The sequence below is a fragment of the Eubalaena glacialis genome, chromosome 1, assembly GCF_028564815.1.
Source record: "Eubalaena glacialis isolate mEubGla1 chromosome 1, mEubGla1.1.hap2.+ XY, whole genome shotgun sequence".
In the NCBI taxonomy this organism is placed as follows: domain Eukaryota; kingdom Metazoa; phylum Chordata; class Mammalia; order Artiodactyla; family Balaenidae; genus Eubalaena; species Eubalaena glacialis.
Window position 1 is genome coordinate 127,073,422 of NC_083716.1, and position 26,521 is coordinate 127,099,942.

The 26,521-nt window shown below is 36.7% G+C and overlaps 1 protein-coding gene across 2 annotated transcripts in view; it reads left to right on the forward strand.

Annotated features, from left to right (window-relative positions):
* RAB3GAP1 (RAB3 GTPase activating protein catalytic subunit 1) overlaps nucleotides 1-26,521 on the forward strand; it is a 113,049-nt gene that overhangs the window by 81,250 nt on the left and 5,278 nt on the right. For both annotated transcript variants that reach the window (XM_061183512.1, XM_061183502.1), the window contains 5 exons: nucleotides 6,487-6,624; nucleotides 10,696-10,923; nucleotides 24,462-24,558; nucleotides 24,656-24,759; nucleotides 24,899-25,014. In XM_061183512.1, the coding sequence (XP_061039495.1) occupies nucleotides 6,487-6,624; nucleotides 10,696-10,923; nucleotides 24,462-24,558; nucleotides 24,656-24,759; nucleotides 24,899-25,014 (683 nt within the window). The remainder of the gene's footprint in view (nucleotides 1-6,486; nucleotides 6,625-10,695; nucleotides 10,924-24,461; nucleotides 24,559-24,655; nucleotides 24,760-24,898; nucleotides 25,015-26,521) is intronic.

Below are 26,521 nucleotides of genomic sequence, written 5' to 3' on the forward strand. Positions count from 1 at the left end.
GTCTCCCAAAGTGGTTGAACTAATTTACATTCCCTCCAACAATGCATAATAATTGTGGTTTATTCCACATAATCTCTTACATTTGTTGTGTCAGGGGTCCCAACACTACTCCCAGGTTTGATGATTTGCTTGGAGGACTCACAGGACTCAGTATATAGTCGTGCTCACAGCTGTAACTTAATAGAGCAAAGGGACACAAAGCAAAATCAATGAAAGGAAATGGCACATGGGACAAAGTTCAGAGGATATCAAGCACAAGCTTCCAAGAGTCTCCTCGCAGTACAGTCACAGAAGATGCACTTAACTCCACAACTGATCGTGACCACATGTGAAATGTTATCTACTAGGGAAACTTGTCAGAGACTCAGTGCTCAGGGTTTTTTTTTTTACTGGGGCCTGGTCACAAAGCACCCTCTGCCTAACATGTGCCAAAATTCCAGACTCCCAGAAGGAAAGCAGGTATTCAGCATAAACCATATTGTTTGCACAAAGAGTTTACGCATAGTGAACCATTTTTATCAGTTCTGAGTATGGTGGGACTCTGCCAGAATCCAGGTTCCCAGAAGCCAGCCGAGGGCCAACTTTGCAAACAGGCCTTTCTGAGGATAATAGTCTAAGGCCTGCTATGTTAACTCTTCTCTGCACACTTGATAATTTCAATCATTTTAATTTTTGCCTTTCTGAGGGGTATGTAGTAGTATCTCATGTTTTTACATTTCCCTGATGAATAATGACACTGAACACATTTTCATATATTTATTGCCCATTTGGATATTTTCTTGGTCAAGTACCTGTTCAAGACCTTTACCTATTTTTTCAAAGTTAGTCATCTTTTTCCCTATTGCTTTGTAGGAATTCTTCATATATTCTGGATATGAGTTCTGAGGTGTATATATCTGTATCTGTCTGTCTGTCTGTCTACCTATAACAAATAGTTTCTACTAGTTGGTGGCTTGCTTATTCACTTTCTTAATGATGCCTTTTGTTGAATAGGCATTTTTAATTTTAATAAGGTCTGATCTACCAATATTTTTCTTATGTGGATACTGCTTTTGTCTCCTGTTATTCTGTTAGTCTCTTTGTTTATCCTTGTGCCAGTAATGTACTGTCCTTATTACTATAGTTTTATAAAAATCTTTCTATTTTGTACTTTAAATCTTCTAACTTTGTTCTTCAAGATTATCTTGACTCTTCTTTTCCTTTTTATGTAAATTTGAGAAACGTTTGTCAGTTTCCACACATAAAATAATCCTGCTGGGATTTTAATTCATATTGTATCAAATTAGATTTGGAATTAGCATTGCATTGCATTGGAGAGAATTGATATCTTAACAATATTGAGTCTTGTGACCATGAAATGTCTTGCATTTTATTGAATGTTCTTTTTACTTTCCCTCATCAGTGTTTTTTAGTTTTTAATGTAGAGGTTTTGCATATCTTTTATTAGATTTATGTCAAAGTATACTATTTGTAATTTTTCAAATATTGTAAATGGTATTTTAAAATTTCATTTAAAAACATTTTCCCTGATATGTAGAAATAGTTTATTATTGTATATTGACCTTGAATCTAACAATCTTATTACATTCACTTATTGTTTCTAGTATATTTGGAGGTTTCTATACACACAGTCATGTTATCTGTTAATAGACAATTTGAATTATGATTTTCTGGCCTGTACACTTTTTAATTCTTTTTCATTTCTTATTGTACTGGCTAGGATCTCAGGTACAGTGTTGAACAGTGGACATCCTCCTCTTGTTCCCAGTCTCAGAAGGAAAGCATGTGATAATCTTTGAGTGTATCTGGTGTAGGTTTCATTTATCATATGAAGGAAATTTTCTCCTATCCCTAGTTTCTGAGAGTTTTTATCATGATCAGGTATTGTATTTTATCAAATGTTTGTCCTGCATATTGAGGTAATCATAAGATAATTGTGAGTTTTAAATGAAATAGTGAGTTTTAAATATGATAAGTGAATGATACCATGTCTAGTCCAAAATAAGTACTCAAATTTTGGCTATTCTTTTTTTTTTTTTTAAATTGGAGTAAAATTGCTTTACAATGTTGTGTTAGTTTCTGCTGTACAATGAAGTGAATCAGCTATATGTATACCTATATCCCCTACCTCTTGGACCTCCCTCCCACCCCCCCACCCATCCCACCCATCTAGGCCATCACAGAGCACCAAGCTGAGCTCCCTGTGCTATACACCAGGTTCCCACTAGCTATCTGTTTTACACATGGTGGTGTATTTATGTCAAACTTAATATCCCAATTTTGTCCCACCCTCCCCTTCCCCCCCGCCCCCTGCACCATGTCCACATGTCTGTTCTCTACATCTCCGTCTCTATTCCTGCCCTACGAATAGGTTCATCTGTACTGTTTTTCTAGATTCCACATATATGCGTTAATATACGGTATTTCTGGCTTACTTCACTCTGTATGACAGACTCTAGGCTATTATTCTTTTGAGGACTTTTTCTTATATAAGACCTAAGAGGCTAGTATCGCTTCTCAGGCTGCAAGGATTGACTTAAAAGGTTTTTTAACCAGTTTTCATATTTTGAGATGGGTTGATCAGTTGTCATAATTGTGCAGTGGGATGTTGGGATGATTGCTTGATAATTTTAAACATGGATTCTGTTAACTTTTTTTTTCCATGCTTATATTGTTTCTTTGCCAGGTGGCTGTCATTTATGACATTAGTTTTGTTTGTTTGTTTGACAGGCCTTATCTTTTTGCTTCTTTATATTATTTTAAAAGTAATTATATTTTAGATACTTCATCACTAACTGTTAGTACTAGGACAGACTATTCTAATGCTAGAAACCAAGTGTATATTTTTTCAAATTTTGTTGGAGCGCATGCAGTTGGTATTGAGGTCTTGTGGCATAGACTGGGATGTAGGAGTCTAGCAGAGCTGGATTTGTAGCCTGGCACCACCCTTATTTTTAACTAGTATTGCTAGTAGAGGCTATGTTTCCTTTCTGAGCCTTGTTTTTCTCTCTTAAAAAGAATGTTTGCATTTTCTAGAATTTTATATAAATTTTATGTAATTACAGTATGGTTTTTGTGTGTGTGTGTGTGTGAATTCTTTTAGCATAATTATTTTGAGATTCATATATGTTGTTGTGCGTATCAGTAGTCCATTCATTTTTATTGCTTAGTAGTGATCCTCAGCATGGATATAGCACAGTTCATTTATCCACTTTTTGATAGACTTTCCAAAAATGGGCATAAGGAAGCTTTTAATCTTGATTGTAGTGACTGCTTCATGGGTATGTACTTAACAAATGTACCCTTTAAATTATTGTATGTTGATTATACTTCAAAAAAAACTTTAAAAATTTGTCATATGATCACTGATTGACAAGAAAAAAATGAAAGTATTTCTGTCTTGTTCTAATGTATCTTCAGTTTGAAAACCCTACCTATTTATTTATTTATTTAATAAACAAATATTAAATACTTTAAAAGCCAATAATTGTTTGTATTACTCTGGGTTGTTCAGGGTTAAATTACGTATCATATTTAAAGATATTTGGCATGTAAGTGTTCAGTGAAGTTTAATTTTTTATGTGCTTTTTCCAACTTTTAATTAACCGTACTCCCTATTTTTAATGAACTTGTTGCATATATGTTGGTTTGATTGGGTTAATGAAGCGTCAGAGGAAGTTGTTCTGGAAGCTCAAGCTTTATTTTTCTTCAAAATGCTATGTCTTCCTCATTTATTTCAGATGCTTTAGTTTCCACATTCAAATTTGTAATCCAAATCTGGAATAATTTAAACTTATTTTTCTCCCAACATGCATCTTATGTATTTAGAAATTAATTTTTGTCTTACCTTTAGGTAAATCGGGGCAAATTTTTAATCTGTTTTACTTTCTTACTTTAAAGTTAATCTTATTTGAATTATAACCATTGTATATGTACTTATAGAAAATGTTTGGAATTCAAAGTGATCCCAGTTGAAACCATTAAAATTTCAAACTTTAGAAATTAGCTTAAAATGTGCTGTTAATCCATTGCCACTTCACCAAAAAAAAAAAAAAAAGTAAATAATAAGACTTTATATAGGTCCCACTTCTAAGAATTTAAATACACTCCCTTATTCCTTTCATGTAGACTTAGGTCAATCTAAAATTTATGGCTAGGAAAGGCTTAGGAATTTTACTCAGCATTTTAGAGCCAGGGCTAGAAGAGAAATTTGTAGAGAATCTGTTAAAGCAGGAGTTCTTAGGTAGTGGATTAGATCCAAACTAATAGTTCTCAAAGCCAGCGTTAGATGGATGTCCTAGATTCTCCCTTCAGTTTGCCACTTGAGAGTTTGCCACTTCGATGATGTTGGGCAAGATGCTATCTCTGCATTCAGTTTCACCACATGTAAAATGCCCTGATCACTTCTCAGTGATCAGCGATGAGATCATGTGTATGAGAAAGCTTTGGGCATGTTCAGAAATGGTACATGTAAGAATGTGTGGCCCTCATGCTCTTTGCTGCTTGTATTCCTCTTGATCATGTTGTTCACTTACAGTTGGCCACAGTTCCCAGGTGGGAGGGGTGGTCAGTATCCTTTCAGTATCTCCTCCCTTCCCTCAGGAGGCTAAAGGACAATGAAAAGGAGTTCCTTTTTAATGGAAATAATGAGGGCCTCTGCCTCTGAGTATACTGCTTCATTGGAGATTCATGTTATTTTTGAATCTGAGGAATTTTGATATCATAGGGAAAGTAGAGTAAAAAACTTAAAATACAACCTAAGTATTTTGTCGCTAATTGCAAGTGTTTATTGAGCTTGTGCCAGGATCTATTCTTCACAACAGTGAGTCACATAAAGCTGGAGTAATTGCCCAAGGTTATACAGCTGGGATTCAAACACAGGCATGTTGTTTCTAGAGCCCAAACTCTTAACCAGTCTGTCATACTGTCTTACCAATTATTATTCAACCCCAAGTATCAGTGTGAGACTTTGAAAGTGATGCATGTTCATTGTAGAGAAAGCAAAACAAAAGCTCGTAATTCCATAATCCAGAGATAATCACTGTTAAAGTAGTTCCTTCCCATTTTTTCCTATATCAAACCATTTCTCTGTTATTGTACATTCAGATTCTTTCCAATTTTCACACTGTTATAAATAATACTACAGTGATATTTCTAGAAGTGGAATTCTTGGGTCAGAGGGCATCAACATAAATGCTTGCCATGTATTGATTTCAGATTGTTGTCTGGGAAGATGTATATTCTCTCCAGCACTGTTTGTAAGTGCCCTTGTAGGTTTGTTTCAAAAATGAGAATGATATAAGAAAAAAGTTACTTTCTCTTGTTTGTTGCTGTGTTTTGAATGCCATACCTTTGCCATGCTTCTACTTTATTTCTGACAGATATCTGTAAAAATTTATCTCTGTGGAAGTGGTTCTCAACTGGAGAGTGCGTTTTGCCTCCAGGGGTATTTGGCAAGGTCTGGAAACATTTTTGATTGTCATGAGGTGGAGTGGTACTACAGGCAATAGTGGTACCACTACAGTAGGCAGAGGCCAGGGATATGCTGCTAAACATCCTGCAATGCATAGAGCAGGCACCACGACAGAATTATCCAGTCTAAACTGTCAGTAGTACTGAGGCTAAGAAAACTCGCTTTATAGTAAGCTCCTGAAATCTAGAAGGAATCTATTTATTGACAAGACAGTTACTTCTGCTAGGTCTTATCCTATTTAGGAATAAAGGAGTTCATGTTTTTCTGGCTTTAACAACAAAGCAGGCAAGATTTGTTTGGTTAGTCTCTGGTTGTTGAGTTCTTCATATTTCAAATATAAAATCTAATGGAATCAATTCTCAGAGAACTTTCCTAAGCCCCTCTGAACAGTTTTGAAATGTTTTCTGTCTCTCTCTTAATGATTCTACAGTTGTATTTTCCTTTAGATTTGCCTTAGCTGCTGTTTTATTTGAGGTTACCATTAAAATATATAATGTCTCTGATTCCCCAAAGTAAAAAACAACTTCTTATGGGAATTGGTAGTTTGAATGTGTTTGGAACATAAACTCAAAGCTACTCCTCCAACATAAAATGTAGTTATTTGGGGTTCAATTCTTTTCAATTTTCTTCTCTTACTAGGTATAATAAAAACCTTGTTGCAACTAGTAGTGGCATTCATAAAAATATCTTAGGACTTCATTTCTTTATCATTAATAGGCAGGAAAATGTTCAGTGCATCCAGTTCCTCTCTTAGCTATGGTCAAGGAAACATGATAATCTTATCTGTTGGCTGGCGGGCAGGTGGTGGGGGGCGGTGCGCTGACAGTCATATTTATTCTTCTTGTTAACTTTTTCACGTAGGTTCCAAAAAACTGGCAAATTTCTCTGAATTCTTTTAAATACATATCTTGTGACTGCTATAGCTGAAATAATTGTTGTCTTTGTTCTATTTTTATAGTTCTGCTTTCTCTAAAAAAAGCTATTCACGAGCTTTGTCCTTCTGTGCTTCGCAGGAACCAGCACCTATGACAGAAGATCTGCTAGAAGAGCAGTCGGAGGTTCTAGCTAAATTGGGTACATCGGCAGAAGGGGCTCACCTCCGAGCACGCATGCAGAGCGCCTGTCTGCTCTCAGATATGGAGTCTTTTAAGGTGGGTCACGTTATCAGAGTCTATTTTGAGCTATTCTGGGATGAAGCTGTGAAAGTCACTCTGTAAAGTGGTGTGAAGGCCTGCATGTCTTTTTTTTATTAAATGTTTAGATTTTATTCGTAGTTAACAACACCCTACCTCCATCCCCTAAAGGTCATAGCCAAACTTGCTTCTTGAGTTTAAAAAAGAAAACAATCTTTTTTTTTAAAATGATTCTATTTTTTTAAAATAAATTTATTTTATTTTATTTATTTTTGGCTGCATTGGGTCTTCGTTGCTACGCGTGGGCTTCCTCTGGTTGCGGTGAGCGGGGGCTACTCTTTGATGCGGTGCATGGGCTTCTCATTGCGGTGGCTTCTCTTGTTGCGGAGCACGGGTTCTAGGTGCGTGGGCTTCAGTAGTTGTGGTGCACGGGCTCTAGAGTGCAGGCTCAGTAGTTGTGGTGCACAGGCTTAGTTGCTCTGCGGCATGTGGGATCTTCCCAGACCAGGGCTCAGACCCGTGTCCCCTGCATTGGCAGGCGGATTCTTAACCACTGCACCACCAGGGAAGTCTGAAAAGAATAATCTTTGAATAATGGTTGGAAGTTGAGAACTGAATCATTGCTATATGTAGATTGGGATGTTTTCTTCCTTTAGGTATGTTCAGTCAATTTAATGCAAGGTTTTTAGAAATCCTTAGGATTTAACATAGGCTGATTCATTCAGCAAACCTTTGATTGCCTACTTTGTGACACGCACTGTGATTAGGTAATTAAGAAGTACAGTGTTTATCCTCAGTTACAGTCTATTGAGGTTGTGGGAGGAGATATGTAAATAATTACTATGTGATGAGTTCTCTTAGGAGAGCAAGGTCAAAAAGGTGACTGACTGTACTGAGTGGAGGTCATGGAAAATTCTTCATAAGAGTCACAGTTTAGGATGAATAGGCATTTGCTACCTGGAGAAGAATATTTTAGGCTTAGATACAGGCCTGTATCTAGAACACAAAGGATTCAGAGAATGGTGACACTTAGCTTATTAATTTAAAAACCAAGGGATGAAGAAAGTCTTTTTGGATTATTTATTTTTGAAAGCAGAGGCAAATCCATGTACATTAAAAAAAAAAAAAAAAAAGGGTAGCTCAGTGGGCCACAGGGCTTCCTTTTCCTATTATTGATACTGTGAACTGTCTCCCATGCCCAGACTTTCTTCCTTCACCTACTGCTACCTGTGATGGCCTCCATTTCTTCATTCCACAGCTCCTACTCAGTCCTGTTTTTGTGCTAGGTAGGCCAGCCCGAGTTTGATATTTCAACATAAACACCCCGTGAAAACCTATGCCACTTTCATCTTCCCTGCTAGCAGAGAGTGACAATAAAAGGGAGTCTTTTTATTCCCTGCTTGTTTCCCCCATCTTTCCTAAAAGAAGAAATCTTCAGTAAACCTCTCAAGAGCTGCATGTTTTCAGTAGAGATTAGAAAGATACAGAAAATCTTTGAGTTCTATTCTGCTGTGAGGCAAGAAAAAGAGATGTGTTTTAAAACAGATAGTTGGTACAGTGGATAAAGAGAAGCCAATTGGCTCTCAGGGTATGTGTTAAATCAAAAAGTTAGAGAAGGGAATTGGCTTAGGGTGTGTGTGCACAGTAGGAAGTACTAGCCTCCATAGCAGCTATTTTTTTTACCTGACCTTTAGCTGCCTTCATAGTCATCTGTCCCTATTCTGCTACAGTGTCCTTGTAGAAGCATGTACAGGAGGAAATCCCAAATTGGAGCTGTAAAAGCTTTTTCCCATAGAAACCTTTGCCCCTCATGGTAAGGTGCTATATAATTCCTTTAACACGGTGCTTCAGCAAAACTGTGGTTCGTTAGACTCTTTTGGACTAACCTGGGTAATGTAAAAATCTCTTCAATAACATTGTTTTAACCAGAAAATAGATTATATGTCAAATAACCAACTTACACATCTGCCACTATGTGGGAATCAGATAATATATTTAAGGAAATACGTAGTCGCTCTAAAATAGGTACGGTTGCCTTTCCCTTTCTGTATAGGGATGACTTGGTATTAGAGGCCATGGGAGAGTCCCCAGAGCTTTGCATAAATGCTGATAGGTACTTGAGGCACCTACACTGCACAATTCCAGAAGGACAGGGCCTGTTCTCGAGCATGCCCTTGGAGTATATACCTGTAAGAGTAGAAAGAAGATAAGCCATAGCTGAAGAGAGTCTTGAGCCTCTCCTAGTAGCGCTATGTTCTGTCTGGTATAATAAGGACAACCAGAAGGAAGAATTCTGGTGTGAAATGTCTTTCTTTAACACATTCTGTAGTACAAGAGTTCAGTGTTGTTTTCTTTTTCAGGTTCGTTCTCTTCACTCAAGGCCTGTCTCTTTAGTTCCCTGAGATGTTTTCATGGGGGTGTGGCGTTGCCTGGTTCATATCCAGTCTTAGTTCATGAATCCTGAATCGTGCAGTGATCTTGAGCCACTGCAGTTCACAGCAGTTTCTTGTTGCTGTGATGCCATAGCCCTTAGAGGTTTATGCTGTTGGCTCTCAGTTAAGAGCCCTCCTCTGATTTCTCACCCCTTTGGGGATTTCCTAAATTGGTGGGGATGATTATACTGGCAGCCAGTAAGCTCAATAATGAGAAGTTGGCAGTTTTGCTCTTCAAATTTAAGACTAACCATTCTCATCATGTTGGTTTTCATTTTGGTGTGAGGTTAATTTAATTTAAAAAGAAAGAAAATGACCATATGCTTAACACTTTTTAGTAATGCTTACATCACTTACTGTTTCAGGCAAGTAAATATAGTACTCATAGCAGGATGAATATGTTGTGGTAGAGAATTATAACCAAAAAGGTATGTGTTTAATGTGTGTACACATATCCTTTGAATATTAAGGGGATGATATATATGCCCATCCTTAATACTCTACTAATATATTACTGGGCACTTGCAAAAAGACCTCCATGCCTTACCACTAACACTGTAAAGCCTCTCCCTTTTTTTTCAGGCTTGAATGTAGAAGTATGTAAAGGATTTTGACATGCATCATTGTTAATTCTATAGAATTATTCACTAAATAAAACTTTAATTAGTTTGGTTTCAGAAGCCTGAAAAACAATGATTTTAATTCCAATTCCTTAATGGCACAAAAGCAGATTTTAATTCCAATTCCTTAATGGCACAAAAGCAGTTTATGTAATGGTAACTTGTTATATAAAGCATTAGAATTTGATGGCTGAATAGAACATTTTTGAGGTTAGCTGATATTTATTGCAGTATCAGTATTGACTTATCGAGGAAAAAAAGAGCAGAACTTTTCCATCATTGGGTTATTATTCTGATCATGTTGTGTATTATTTAATTTACTTGACTTGAGCTTATTGATACTTTTCTAAGCATTCAGTAGTTATTATACTATAATTTTAAATTAACTTATATAACTTATAGTCTGAGATTTATTTTCACTTTACGTCAAATTTTTATTTCCAAATTCATCAAGTGAAAATGTTTTCTTTTTCTATAAAATGGGGACAGCAAAAATAAAGTACTTTTGGTGCTTTAACATCTGACCTGATTTAAAGGTGACACTGTAACTCAAGTCACATACTAGATTTTGTAAAGATTAGTCTTTTTTTTTTAAATAAATTTATTTATTTATTTTTGGCTGCATTGGGTCTTCGTTGCTGTGCGCAGGCTCTCTCCAGTTGCAGCAAGCGGGGGCCACTCTCCTTTGCAGTGCACAGGCCTCTCACTGCCGTGGCCTCTCTTGTTGCAGAGCACGGGCTCTAGGGCACTTGGGCTTCAGTCGCTGTGACTCACAGGCTCTAGAGCGCAGGCTCAGTAGTTGTGGCTCATGGGCTTAGTTGCTCCACGGCATGTGGCATCTTCCCGGACCAGGGCTCGAACCCACGTCCCCTGCATTGGCAGGCAGACTCTCAACCACTGCGCCACCAGGGAAGCCCAAGATTAGTCTTTTTATAGAGATTAATCTCTATACTTTTTTTGAAAGTATGATTTTTGAAAACAGGTTTATCAGTAACTTGATTTTTATTTGATCCTGCTGAATTTTTTGTCTGTTTTAGGCAGCTAATCCAGGTTGTTTTCTGGAAGATTTTGTGAGGTGGTACTCACCCCGGGATTATATTGAAGAGGAAGTGATTGATGAAAAGGGCAACATGGTTCTGAAAGGAGAACTGAGCGCCCGAATGAAGATTCCAAGCAATATGTGGGTAGAAGCCTGGGAAACAGCTAAGCCAATTCCCGCTAGAAGGCAAAGGAGACTCTTTGATGATACACGGGAAGCAGAAAAGGTAACTGACGTTTGGGTATACTGCTAATTGTTGTTTCTAGTATTTTAAAAACTATGGTAGATATGAAAGCTTTGGACATACTTGAGAAGCAAAGCATTGAAAGGTAATGAACCTTTTACATATTGAATATTCACATTTAAGATTTTAGAACTGGTTACAGGTAGTCCAAAGAATAAGACATGCATATTTTACATAGAATGTTTACCATTGGACCATCTCACAGCATATGTCAAAAGCCTTAAGAATGATCATGTCTTTTGACCTAGTAGTTCTACTGCCAAAAAAATGTATTAAAGGAATAATGAGAAATACATAAAGATCAGTGTTCAAGAATGATGTTCAGAAAGTTTCGTAGTGAAAAAGTAGATACAACCAACATTTCCAAAAATAAGGCTTTGTTTAATAAATTATGATATAATCATTTAGTAACTACTTTGCAATTATTAAAAAAAAAATTTGGAGTTCTGGAGAATATTGGCAGCCACCTGATACCAAGTTGTCCCACATACCCTTCCACCCACCCAACTTCCAAAAAACCCCATGAAATTAAGAAGAGTACAGAAATCCATGCTGTCAGCATTACTACAGTTAGAGATTACCGTGATCTTTGAATTAACTAAGTAAGTAGAGAAATAAGCCAGATTCCAGTGGAGTTCCCACTGTTGTAAGCCTGTGGGTGTAGAGAGTATGGACAGGGAGTCTTAAGAAGAAATGCTGAGGGATACAGAAGGCTTGAATGCAGCACAGTCACTCCAGAAAGATTGCTTCTAACACTAAGTGCCAAAATACTCAACACAGGTAGGGCTTGAGAGTTAACAGCACTGGCTACAGGGAAGTGGCTTGACAGTAAGCAGGACCAGAAGTGGACACTCAGAGAGACTCTGCCTTAGGAAGAACCAGGTAGATAAGTAGGAATGATATACCCCTTAGAGATAAAGCATTGGTGGGAAAGAAGGAAACAAGGGGAAAATTAAGGATTCTGTAGGAATGAAAGAGAAATAAGACATATCAACCTCCCTCATCTCCCACCATCCATTAAAGAAATTATGCAGAAGAGGGCACTTTCGAACTGTGACATGACCAATAATAGTAAAGAGCAGACCACATCTATATAAAACTACTATAAAAAACGGAAAGCACAGATTGGATCATTTCAGCTAATAAAAACATTTCCCAGAAAACTGACCACAAAGCAGAAGAAAATTGTAACATAACAGTCCAAACTGAATCAAATATTCTCAAACAAGCATGGGGGATATGAAAAATCATGTTTAATTAGAAATACTAAAAACAAGAGCGCAAATGAATCCAAAACCCCACAAAGAAATGAAACTACTGTTGATTTAACTCAGGGTAGAAGTAGAAGAAAAAGACAACCATATCAAAACCAAAGACTAAATTACATGGCACCCACAGAAGGATAGGTTCATATTTAAATTTAATAAAAGGCATTGAGGAAAAGCAGCAAAAGAGCCAAGAGAAAGAAAATGAGATAAAGGAGTAAAGGGACTGGGGAGAAAACAGTAAAAATGAAGGATAGGAAAAGTAGGAATAATACTCATTTTATCAGAGTCCTTGAAGCAGAAAAATCAAAGCACTAGAACAGAACTAATACTTAAAACTGCAATTTAAGAAAACTTTCTGGTAATGAAAGAAAACCCAAATTTACACATTGAAAGGGCTCACTGGGTGCAGGGGAAAATTGACTAGGAGTAGTGAACTCCAAATTATATCACTGTAATACTACTAGACCTTAAATATTTAAAAAACAAAAACAAAAAACTCAGACCCTGCAGGCAAAAACATGAAAATAATTTACAAGGGAAAGAGAATGAGAGAGTTGTCAGATTTCTCAACATCAGAGCAGTGTGGAGCAGAGTTTTCAAGAAATATAAGCAAAAAATACACACTAAGGATTCTACATTCCACCAAGATGTCCAGGCAGTCAAGGCTATAAGAAATGTTTTCTCTGAGTTCTTGCCCATATAACTGTATACATGTGCCCTTCCTGAGGAGTCCACTACAGCTGCCCCTGTCCAGTAGAACTTCCTGCAGTGTTCAGAATGGTTATAGCTATTCTGTCCAAAATGGTAGCCCCTGGCCATATGTGGCTTTAATGAGCACTTGAAATGTGGCTCGTATAACACAGGAACTGGATTTCTAAATGGCTGCATTTGGCTAGTGGCTGCCTTATTGAACAGTATAGTATAGGAGGATGAACTTACCCAACCACGAGATGACTAGGGAAACTTTGGCAAAGGGCTTATGGGTGAGCATTTCATTTATTTAATGTTAGAGCTAAGACTAAAACTAGATGGGGACATGGGTAGAAGAAGAATATGTAAAAACTGTATATTAGGGCAAAGTAGAGAGAATGCAGCTAAAAAAGTTGGGATGGAAAAAGAGAGAAGGAGGAAAGTAGAATGAAATCATTGACTGTTACATAGATATAAGTGGTAAGCAAAGGATACCATTTAAAATTATCAGACCAGTTCATAAAATAGTTAAAGATATAAGGGAATTAAGGGCAGCATAAAAGGTTATTAATGCAAGGATATCTACTAGAATAAAAATATAAACCTTCCTAAGTACAACAGAAAAATTATTCAAAAGCAAAGAACACACACCAAATAGAGTAACACACATAATAAAAATCATATCACATGCAGAGTAATTACAGTATAAGATAGTCATATAAAACCCAACTCTCTGCTGTAAACAAGGCATTCTGTGATTCAGAAAGGCTACAAAGTAAACAATGGACAGAGATTTACCAGGTAAATGAAAACATTAAGAAAGCAGGAGTTTTAATCCTGATGCCAAACAAAATAGAATTAAAGCAGAAAAGCATTAAATGAGATACACAAGGATGCTCTATAGTCTAAAAGTGATATTTCACAATGAGGATATACAGTTGTTAATGTTTATGTACTAGAAAACACGGTAACCATTTGTATAAAACAGAAACCATGGGAGATGCAAAAAGAAAAAGATCAAAACACACTAATAACAGAGGACTTTTAACACACTCAATACAAGACAGGTAAACAAAACTAAGAAAATATCTAAACAAGATAATAAGGTTGATCTTTTAGATGTATCTCAAACACTATACCTTGATAATAGAAACTGTACTTTCTTTTCAAGCACACATGGAACATTCACAAAAACTGATAGTAGGGACTTCCCTGGTGGCGCAGTGGTTAAGAATCCACCTGCCAATACAGCGGACATGGGTTCAAGCCCTGGTCCAGGAAGATACCACATGCCACAGAGCAACTAAGCCCGTGTACCACAACTACTGAGCCTGAGCTCTAGAGCCCGCTAGCCACAACTACTGAGCCCGTGTGCCACAACTACTGAAGCCCGTGCACCTAGAGCCCATGCTCCGCAACAAGAGAAGCCACCTCAGTGAGAAGCCTATGCACCATAATGAAGAGTAGCCCCAGCTACTAGAGAAAGCCCGTGCACAGCAATGAAGACCCAATGCAGCCAAAAAAAAAAAAAAAAAAAAATTATATTAAAAAAAAAAAAACCAAAAAACTGATAGTATATTAGGGCACAAAGAAAACATCAGTGGGTTTCATACTGGCAATAAGACCAATACTCTGATCTCTGCAATAAAACTAGTAATTAAAAATTAAAAACCCTAGGCCTTCCAGCTGGAAATTTAAACAGCACTTAGGTGAAAGGGGAAATACAAAGAGGAACTATAGAATTCCTGAAAAATAATGATGATAAAAATACTGCATATCAGAACCTATAGGATATATTTAAGAAGAGATCAAAGGAAAATCCATAGCCCTAAATACCTACATCAAGAAAAAGCGAAAGAGGTGGCGCAGTGGTTAAGAATCCGCCTGCCAATGCAGGGGACAAGGGTTCAATCTCTGGTCCAGGAAGATCCCACATGCTGCGGAGCATGCCCATGTGCCACAACTACTGAGCCTGCGCTCTAGAGCCCACGAGCCACAACTACTGAAGCCCGTGCGCCTAGAGCCCGTGCTCCGCAACAAGAGAAGCCACCGCAATGAGAAGCCTGTACACCGCAACTAGAGAAAGCCCACGCGCAGCAACGAAGACCCAATGTAGCCAAAAATAAATATACAAATAATAAAATAAATTTATTTTAAAAATTACTAAAAAAAGCAAAAGAATGAAAATTATTGGATTAATAAATTCCTAACTCAAAAACCTAGAAAAAGAACAACAAAGTAAAACCAGAAGAAAATTAAGGAAAGGCAGTCATAAAGATAAAAAGCAGATAACAGTGAGGTAGAGAACAGAAAAACAGATCAAATTAATAAATCTGATTTAAAAAAAAAAGTAGATAAGCTGTTAGCTACCTTAATCACAAAAGAAAGGGAAGAGCATGCATATGCAAAACAAGAAATGATGAAAAGGGCAAATAACTATTGATTCAGAGGAAGTATTTTTTTAAACATACTGAAAATTTGAAAACTGAGATGAAATGGATGAATTCTTAGGAAAATGCAGTGTACCAAAACTGACCCCAGTAAAGACAGAAAGTATGTATAAACAGATCAGTTTCCAAAGAAGAAATAGAGACAGTTACCAAGGAATAACCCTGTAAAAAAGCACCAGGCCTAGATGGTTTCACAGGGGAATACAGCTAAATGCTGAGAGACCATGTAGTTCCAATGCTGCACAAATTGTTTCAATGCATAGTAATTGAAGGAAAATTTCCAGTCTTTTTATGAAGTAACTATAACAATGTACCTAAACCTGATGGAGACAGCATATAAAAAAAAAGTTACAGACCAGTAATAAGAAATTGAATGCAAAAATGCTAAGTGAGTGTGACTCCTGCACTTACTATTGCTGGTTATGAGGAAAGAGGTGAACGAATATGACACTTGTGAATAACTGCAAGTCGTTTATGATGATTGAAATGTCCCCTCCTTGCAGGGAGAGGGCAGAGGAAACAGTGAACTACTAGTTAGGAAAATAACCTGGAGTAACCAGATGACTTACTTTTTTGTTTATTTGTTTAAAGCTAAAACAAGGATTCTGGATTTATTTTATCTCATGTCTTGGAGGAGTCACTGAAGAATTCTTAAGCGTTGAAGTGATGAAATTAGATTTTCAGTATTCAAGACCAATTTATGTAATTATTCAACAAATAATTTATGGTATCTGTCACGTATGAAGTACTGGGGGAGGCACTGGGCATATAATGGTAAACAATGTAGAAGTTCCTTGACCTCACAAAGCTTAGAATTATAGGGGTGGGTGAGGTGAGGGAATGAGGGGAGAAAAAAAAGACAAGATAATTACAAATAAAAAAAAATGCTAAGTGAACAGACTCTATTACCACTTTAAGAAAATAACACATGTTGATTGAATGCAAGGATGATTATTTGGAACTCTATTTATACAGTATAATTGACTGGATTAACAAGTCTAAGTAGAAAATTGTATCATTATAAAGCAGAGGCATAGGAGCTAAAAAGAAAAAAACTTGGCAGATTATGTGGCAGTATACTGGAAAAAAATCTAAAGAATCATTGTTAAAACTAATTCAAGCAAAAGGATTCAGCAAGGTAGCAGGATATAAAGTTAATATACAACTAGTAGCACTCATGTACACAAATAATAGCCATTCTGAAGATGTAAATGTCATTATCTTTTCACTATAAGAAGAAAAAAAGCCATTAAAATACTTGGGAATAAACTTTAACAAGAAATCTTTGAAATCTGAATAAAGAAAACAAAACGCTCCTGAAAAACACAGTTGAACAAATAGAAAGATACCCTTTGTTCCTGTTTAGGAAGTCTCAATATCATTAAGGTCAGTTCTACCTAAATCAATTTATAAATTTAGTGCAATCCCAATAAAAACACTAAAAGGCTTTATTATGGAGCCAGACAAGTTGGTACTAAAGTTCATATGGAGAAATAAAAATGCAAGTTAGGACTCAGGGGTTTGGAGAGTAGATGTTAATGGATTTCTTTTTGGGGTGATGGCAATGTTATAAAATTGATTGTGGTTTTTGGTTGTACAACTCTGTAAATATACCTAAAACCATTGAATTGTACACTTTAAGTGGGTGAATTGTTGTTTAAAAAGCACATGCAGGAATAGCTAAGGACAGGTTGAAAAGAAAGAGCTATGGGGGAAGGGAGGGAAAGGGCGGCAACTAACCCAACCAGATTTTAAAGCACAGTACAAAGCCTCACTATTTAGATAATGTGATACTGGCGCATAAATAGACAGCTCAGTGAAACAGAATGGAAAGTCCATAACTACATGTGGAAATCTAGTATATGATGAAGATGGCATCTCAATCACTGGGGTATAGATGGCCTTTTTAATAAATGGTCTTGAGGTAACAGAATAACCTTTTGGAAAAAGATAAATTAGATCTCTCTCATATACCATAAACAAGAATGGACTGAAGACGAAGCTGTAGGAGCACTAGAAGAAAACATGGGTGAATTCCTCCATAACCTGAATATAGAGAAAGGAGTCAAAACCCAGATGCAGTTAAAAATATGATTGATAGACTTTGTTTAAAAACAAAAACTCTTGCATGACAAAAAGAAAAGTAAATTCAAAAGACAAATGATAAACTGAGAGAAATATTTGTAAACTGGGAGAATATGTATTGCAGATAAAGGGCCAAAATACTACAGAAAAATGGTCAGGAGATATGAGTAGAGAACTCACCATGAAAAGGATAATTGCCCTTAAACCTATCAAAAGATGTTCAACTTCATTCATAATAAGAGAAATGCAAATTAAAACTGTACTGAGATAACCATTTCTCACAATCAGATTGGCAAAAATTCAAAAGCTTGATAAATACTCAGTGAGGCCATGAGGCACCAGGCCCTCTCATACAGTACTGGTAGGAGGCTAGATGGTACAAGCCCCTGTGGAGGGGAATTTGGCAGTATTTAACAAAATTTACATATGCATTTACCCTTTCACCTAGAAGCAATCCCATTTCTAGGAATTTACCCTAATACTTTCAACAGAACAAAAAAACAGATGCATTAAGTTATTCATTGCTGCATTACTTGTAATTACAAAATACTGGAAACTATCTACATGCCCAAACTTAGGAGCTTTGTGGAATAAACTGTGGTTCATCTACATAACTGAGTACTATGTAGCGGTTTAAAAGAAAAAAAAAATGAGAAAAACCTTTATTAACTGATAGAAACCAGTTTCTAGGATATGTTTTTAAGAGAGAAGTATAAAAGTAAAGTATAAGAGTATAAAGGAGTATAGTAAAGAAAAGTATAAAAGACTATAAAAATAAAGTATAAAAGAGTATAGCTTCATTTTGTGTTTAAAAAAACGGGGGGGGGGGCCAATTAAGAAAACATATATCTATTTATGTTTACAAAAACAAACTCAGTAAGGATAAACCAGAAAACACTGAAATTAGTTACCCAGAATGGTTGGGAGGGGGAGGGAAAGATAGAGTGTAAGGAATATGGGAGGGGAGGTGACACTTAGAAAAGAGTGTGCTTTCTGTATACATTTGACTCTGGAAAAATGTAATGGTCTACATTCAAAACTTAAGAAGAATAGAAAGGGGAAATAACCTGAGACTGAAAGCAAGCTGAGATAAACTAGCTGTATTTCAAACGAATAACATCTACACTGAAAGGGGGATGGAGTGGGAGGAAAAATATAATTCAGGTAATTTATGGACTAAAGGTATGTTTGACTGTATACCCTCAGGTGTGGTGGGTGGCGGGAGACCACAGGAAACAAATCTTAAACTCGTACTTTATAGGTTTGTTTTTTATAGTGATATGGGTAAGCAGTTCTGAAACTTGTAGATGGATTATTGTTTGAGCAAATGAGTAATTCGGTATTGTTGGGAGCCAGAATTCTCATTGTGGAAGTGAGATGCAAACATGGAATTGAGGAAGGCAAAGGAGACCCAGTGGCAGTGATTGGAATTGGAGGTATTGGTGTGGACTCATAGGTTTCTAAAATACGGATAGGTATGTGGGTATGTACATATGTATATATATAAGCATACATTTCCTAGCTCGCTTCTGTAGGGATCTAGAAGCAGTGACATCCTGGTAGCAGTGAGCACATATATTTTGATTTCTAGAACATTCCTTATGAAAAGGAACCATGCTTTCTTCAGAGAAATGGCTGATTTCAGGATTGGGGCAGGGAAGGTGTAAGATGTATGGAAGATCATGTGTTGCCAGAAAATAAGGAAGTGTTTTTTAAAAAGATGGGGGCATTTCCTAAGTAGCTAGGTTGAAGGGGCTCTTACTGGCCAAATCTGGACAATTTGAGTGCCAGATAAGGACAGTAATGAATTATAAACCATTGGATAGAAATCATAACCCATGGGTCCACATTGATAATATGTAGATAAATAAAGAAATGGGAGAGAAGGGAGGGCATTTCAGCACAAAGATGAATGATATAGAGGATACGTTGGAGTTGGAAACTTCATTTTACAGCCATATTTATAGTAACTGGTTCAAGTAAGAATCATCAATAGATATTAAGTCTAGGTGGAAATTTGGGTGAAGAGTGTCATACTTGCATGGTTTTAAAGTGGCTCTTTACAGATTATACTTCTGAACTGCAAGGGAATAAATAATAAGTATGCACTGGAGAAATGGGACAATACCTTGACTGAATGATCAAAATGAATATCACCAATAAGGGGCAGATTGTCTGCATTGAGATGTGATAATCTGAAGGGTCCAACATCACTTATGTACTGTTTGGTCCAAGAGTGCATAATCTGCATCTAATAATGAGGAAACATTAGAGAAACCCCAAATGAGAAACACTCTGTTCTAAAAAGAGCTAAAAAAAAAATACAACTGTGGGAGAAGATTAAAGGAACATAGGAACCAACTGAAAGATTACCCAATGGCCAACACTGGAACAATTTGAGCAATAATAAAATAGTATTGGATTATAATCAAAATATAAATATCCTTGAGTCTCTAGCGATATAAAGAAATCATGGAATAAATTGGAGAGGAGAGACCAATCTCCCGTGCAGAAGAACTCTAAGTCTACTCTGCCATCAAGGAAGTGGAGCACACCTCTGCACTCCACAAGTGTGGGCTGTGCACCGTGACTTCCCTCTGTAGTGCAGTGTGCAGCGGAGGGGAAACGAGTGGCTGTACAGTGCAGACACCTGACAAACGCCATCGTAGCCAGGTGAGCAAGGGTGACGACAGGGATAGTAAGTCACAGCTTGATATGATATGATGAAAATGGCACTCTACCTCTTTGGTCTTCCTCCCCAAAACATATAACCACAGTTTAATTATCAGAAAAACAGCAAATAAGTCATAACTGGGGACTTTTTACAAAATACCAGACTAGAATTCCTCAAAGCTGTCTAAGGCCAGTAAAAACAAGAAAGTCTGAGAAACTGTCACATCCAAGGGGAGCCTACAAACATTACTACTAAATATAATGTGATATCCTGGATGGGATCCTGGAATAGGAAAGGGACATTAGATAAAAACTAAGGAAACTTTGCATACAAATATTGAGAGCCTTATTATTCATAATAGCCCCAAAGTGAAACTAATCCAAATGTCTATTAACTGATGAATAGATAAGCAAAATGTTGTATATCCATACAATGGAATATTACTCAGCCATAAAAATGAATGGAGTTCTGATATATGTTGTAACACGGATGAACCTTGAAAGCATTATGCTAAATGAAAGAAGCCAGAAGCAGAAGGCCACATATTACATGGTTCCATTTACATGGATTATCCAGAATAGGCAAGTCCATGGTGAAGGAAAGTTAGTTTAGTAGTTGCTGGGGGATTGGGGGTAGTGACTGCTTTTGGCCACTGGGTTTCTTTTTGGGGTAATGAAAATGTTCTGGACTTAGATAGTGGTGATTGTTGCATAACCTTGCAAATATGCTAAAAACCACTGAAATGTACATTTTAAAGTGGTGAATTTTATGGTATGTAAATTATAGCTCAGTTTCTTAAAACTAAGGGACTAGGAATAAAGTATGGAATTTAGTTCACCAAAAAAGGGAGGATGACTATACTCAAAATGTCAGTGTCACAAAAGACAGACTGGAAAACTTCCAGATGCATTGAGATCAAAGAGGTGTGATGACTAAAGCCAACGCATGACCCTTAACTGGATCCCGTATGGTGGTGGGAAAAGGTTATAAAAGACATTGTTCAGTCAATTGACAAAGTTGTCCTAAGGATACTAGCTTAGATTAAAAGTATTTAATCAGTGTTAATTTAGTTTAATTACATTCTTAATTTTAGGAAATACAGATATTTGGAGATAGAGGGACATCGTATATGGAACTTGATCTCAGATTATTCAGAAAAAAAATGTATGTGTGTCTATTGTATGCACCTACACAGGAGGAGAGATACATGTAATAAAAGAGATGAGGTAAAAGGTTAGCAAATCAATGTAGGCAAAGGGTGTACAAATATTTTGTATTCTTGGAAATTTGTTTTTCTGTAAGTTAAGGAAAACAGCATTTGGAATAGTGTTAACAAGGATGTTCAACAGTAGGAACTCTTATTACTCTATATAAGAATGTAAATCTGTTCAAATACTTGGTAAAATAATTTGGAATATGACTTCAGTATTTGAAAAATAATAATTTGGCATTGTCTATTTTTAGATAGATAGCCTGAAGAAATTCCTCTACATGTGCACCACAAACATATGAAATAATGTGACAGGAACATTACTTTAATAGCCAAAAAATGGGGGGGGGGGCATTTTAATACAGCAGTGAAAATGAATAGACTATAGCATGTATCAGTATTAACATCTATGCATCTCAGAAACAATGCTGAATGAAAAACACGTCACTGACGAGCATAACCAGAAACAATCCATTTATACGAAGAATTAAAACCAGACAAAACTAAGCTACGTACATATGTGAGACAGCTATGAAGAAAAACGAAAGAATGATTAGTAGTTTCTTGAGGGTTGGAGTGCGTGAGGGAGGGAGTCTTGATCAGGGAGGGCACAAGGGGGACTTGGAAAGTACTGGTGATCTGTTTCTTAAGCTCGTTGGTGTATAAACGAGTGTTTGTGTTTTCTGTATTTATAAAATACTCTGGTATGTGTATTTTTTAAAAGTTTTTTAATTTTAAAAACGTTTCAAAATGCAAAACCCTCCAAGGCAAATAATTTTAAATCATCAATCATTAAATGAGCAAAGCAAGTTAACGAAATTGTGTATGAGTTTTTGTTAAGAAATTGCATATGCATCTGTATCTTTGTGTTTATAGAAGTAAGTCTGAGAAGAAAAACACAAAACTGTGTTGTTCCTTAGGAAGTAGGATTTCTAGAGAACTTTTGCATTATACTTCTTTGCATTTACTTATGTACTTTCGAGATCTGTGAGCATTTATCAGCCAGGCTCACATTTTGAGATTATATTTCTTTTGTCTTTACTGCTGTTGAATAAGGAGCTTAAAGGTAGGGTCCAAGTGTTATATATACTTTTCTGTGCGTTTTTTTAATCAGAAAAATAATGAAACAATTTCCATTTTGGAAAAAATAATAAAACCAAAAAATTTAGAGGAAGGTCACTAGCGATGTTTAGAAATCTTAACTGAGGAATGCAGGTTACAAAACAGTATTTTACATACTTAATATTAGTTCACTTAATATATTATGTATATTCAAAATCTTAAAAAATCCTGGAATGAAAATGCTCCACCACTAACAATTATTATTCTAGGTGGTATAATTTGCAGGTGGTTTTAATTTTCTTTGTATTTTCCTAATTTGCATGTATTACATATGGAAGTAGGCAAAAAAATTATGAGAGTATTCACCATTATTAAGGACTGAAGTTCTTAGATGTTTTCAGTAACATTATTCTTACCTTTGGGAGTAGTAGCTACTTACCTGAATGAGCAGCAGTAGGTACTAAGAGAAGAGAGCTCATCTCTGCCCTTGTTACAGATGTCAGTTCAGTGGTACTCTTTTATCGGGTTGGCCAAAAAGTGCCTTTGGTTTATCTTTTTGAGCAAAGAACTGTTCCAGGTGCCTTTTACAGTCTTCCAGAGAATTGAAATTTTTTCCATTAAGAGAATTTTGTAAAGACCGAAATAAATGGAAATCCGAAGGTGCAATGTCTGGTGAATACAACGGATGAATCAGAACTTCCCAGCCAAGCTGTAACTGTCTTTGCCTCGTCATCAAAGAAACATGTGGTCTTGCATTATCCTCATGGAAGATTATGCATTTACTGTTGACTAATTCTGGATGCTTTTCGTTGAGTGCTGCTTTCAGTTGGTCTGATTGGGAGCAGTACTTGTTGGAATTAATCGCTTGGTTTTCTAGAAGGAGGTCATAATAGAGGACTGCCTTCCAGTCCCACCATATACACAACATCACCTTCTTTGCATGAAGACCAGCCTTTATTGTGGTTGGTGGTGGTTCATTTCGCTTGCCCCACGATCTCTTCCATTCCACATTGTTGTATTGTTTCATTGCCTATCACAATCTGTTTTAAAAATGGAACGTTTGGGACTTCCCTGGTGGTGCAGTGGTTAAGAATCCGCCTGCCAGTGCAGGGGACACGGGTTCGAGCCCTGGTCTGGGAAGATCCCACATGCCGCAGAGCAACTAAGTCCGTGCGCCATGACTACTGAGCCTGCGCTTGAGCCCACAAGCCACAACTACTGAGCCCATGTGCCACAACTACTGAAGCCCGCACACCTAGAGCCCGTGCACTGCAACAAAGAGTAGCTCCTGCTCGCCGCAACTAGAGAAAGCCCGCGCGCAGCAACGAAGACCCAATGCAGCCATAAATAAATAAATAAACAAATAAACAAATAAAAAATAAAACAGACAAAATAAATAAAAATAAATTAAAAAAACCCGGAACGTTTTCATTACGTTTAAGTAGAGAATTGCATGCAGAAATATGGTCAAGAAGGTTTTGTTCGCTTAACTTACGTGGAACCCAAACATCACATAACCAAGCTGGTGCAAATTTTCAACACTCGATTTGGATGTTTTGAGTATGTCATCTGTCTCCCGCGTGGTATAACGTTGATTGTTCTCAATGTCTCAGTTTGATCCCTATCAACTTCAACTGGTCTTCCCGACTGTGGAGCATCATCCAGCAAGAAATCTCCAGCACGAAACTTCTCAAACCACTTTTGACGTGTTTGATCAGTCACAACACCTTCTCCATACGCTGCACAAATCTTTTTTTTGCATTTCAGTTGCGTTTTTACCTTTCTTGAAATAATAAAGCATAATATGCCGAAAATGTTGCTTTTTTTCTTCCATCTTCAATATTAAAATGGCTACACAAAAATTCACCAATTTTGATTAGTCTTTTTTTAAATGCATACTGATATGACAGCTGTCACATACAGTCTAACAAAATTGTTTCGAATGAAGTTAAAGACAACTAAGTGCTGCTAGAGCCATCTCACGGAAAAAAGTGAACGAACCTTTTGGCCAACCCAATAAATGGCTGCTTTATTCTTTGACAACTGCATTGATCACTTATCTAACTTCGTGTCTCCTTCAGGTGCTGCACTATCTGGCAGTACAGAAACCTGCAGACCTTGCTAGGCACCTGTTACCTTGTGTAATTCATGCAGCCATACTCAAGGTAAAGGAAGAAGGTAAATGTCTTATTTGATTAGTCATTAATTCATTTCCAAAATAAAAGTAGATTTTGCCTAACTTACCTAATGATGGCTTTGATCTTTTTAAAAATAGAAAGTCTGGAAAATATTTCTTCAGTTAAGAAGATTATAAAGCAAATAATATCTCATTCCAGTAAAGTTTTGCACTTCCCCAATCCAGAAGACAAGAAGTTGGAAGTAAGTCTGATCTTTCCAAGTGTTCTCCCCAGTTGGCAATAATTATTTTAAAGATACATTTTTAAAAGGCTTTGCTTTTTTTTTTTTTTTTTTTTTTTGCTGTCTTCCAATGTATGCCTCTCCCCTTTTGCACTGTTAGGAAATCATCCATCAAATTACTAATGTAGAAGCTATAATTGCTAGAGCCCGCTCACTGAAAGCCAAGTTTGGAACTGAGAAATGTGAACAAGAGGAGGAAAAGGAAGATCTTGAAAGGTAATTGCTATCTGATTAACTCATTTTTATCTGCAATAGGAAAAGCCACCACTCTCTTAAGAAAATTTTTGTAAAATATTGAGATTCTTTTGTAGTGTTCCTCTATTTTTTGTAACAAGCATTGGCTAGAGACAGAGAAATATTTGTTTATCATAGGATTTGACCTCTCCTGTATCTCTGAGTATTTGCCACGTGTTTCCATTCCTCCCACTTTTAGAACGAAGGCTTCCAGGTCTCTCTTTCTAGGAGTGTCCTTGTTTGCTCTTGGCGTAGTTGCCTGTGGAGGAACTGGCTGTTCACTCTTTGTTACTTGCAGGGCCCCAGAGCTTTGCTTTCCACTCTTACTGTCCCTTAACTACAGGCAGAGGTGTTCTGAAACTATTTCTGCTGAATATTCCTAGTTTTTACACAAGATTTACTAAAGAGTTACTAAATCTTCTAAACAAGATTTGTGATACCAAATGTGCATATCCTCTGTGCTTTGTGAATGTGTTTTGAAAGAGTGACCAGATGGCCTCTCCATGATGAGGCAAATGATTGGGTCAGTCTTTTCCTCCTTCCAAGATTTGGACCATTTCGAAGGGAGCCTGTCAGTGTGGGTCCCTTTCCATTTTTGCCTGTGGTACTTGAAAGGACGATGTTGTTTCAATAGGTGATAAAGTGTTTCCAAATTAGCTACTTGAGCAGCTTGAATTTGTTATAACTAAAATTTTCATCAGTCTTTCCATGAGAAGTGGCATTATTGATGCTAAATAATTAATATTATACGACAAGGCATTTGCTATAGCTTTTAACAAGTTCTTGTTTGAATATTATATCTTTTGTTGAAATTTTCGCCCAGCCTTCTTTGCCCTTGAAAATTCCTTCCTCTTAAATGAGAAGAATATGCTCTAATCACAGGAATTGTTTCTAGAATAGCAGTATGAGTTAGTGAGCAGGTGGTGCAGAGTTGGTGGCTCTGTGCCTTCGACTTAGCTCCACCATACGTGTCTGTGATATACTTGGAAGTAGAGTGTTTCCAGCACATAACAGCACAGTTTACAATTGAGACTTTGCCCAGCAAAACATATATTTTAAGCTCATGCACACACACACACACACACACACTCTCACACTCACACTCATACACCTTAAAAGAACAAAAATGAGAAATAAGGACCATTGCTTTGCTGTATAAATTAAACATGGTTTTTGTTGTTAAAAACATTAAGAAAAATCTTTTATTTAGTGTAGCATCTTCTATAGTCTGAAAGAAATAAACTGAATATTTTTTCTTACACTTTGACAGAGATGGGCTTTTAAAAAAATTTACAAAAACAGTTGAAAGGCAGTAAGATTGTCATTTGAGTCGATTTTAATTCCAAATGTCGATCTGTCCTGTTAAAAAATTTCCACTCCAGCCTTGGTGTAGGGTTCGCCAGTATCATTTTGACGGTTTGTCCCCAAAATGAATCAGGGAGGATTGACCCAGTGTGAACTGAGCAGCTCGTTTTCTATCCTTTCATTA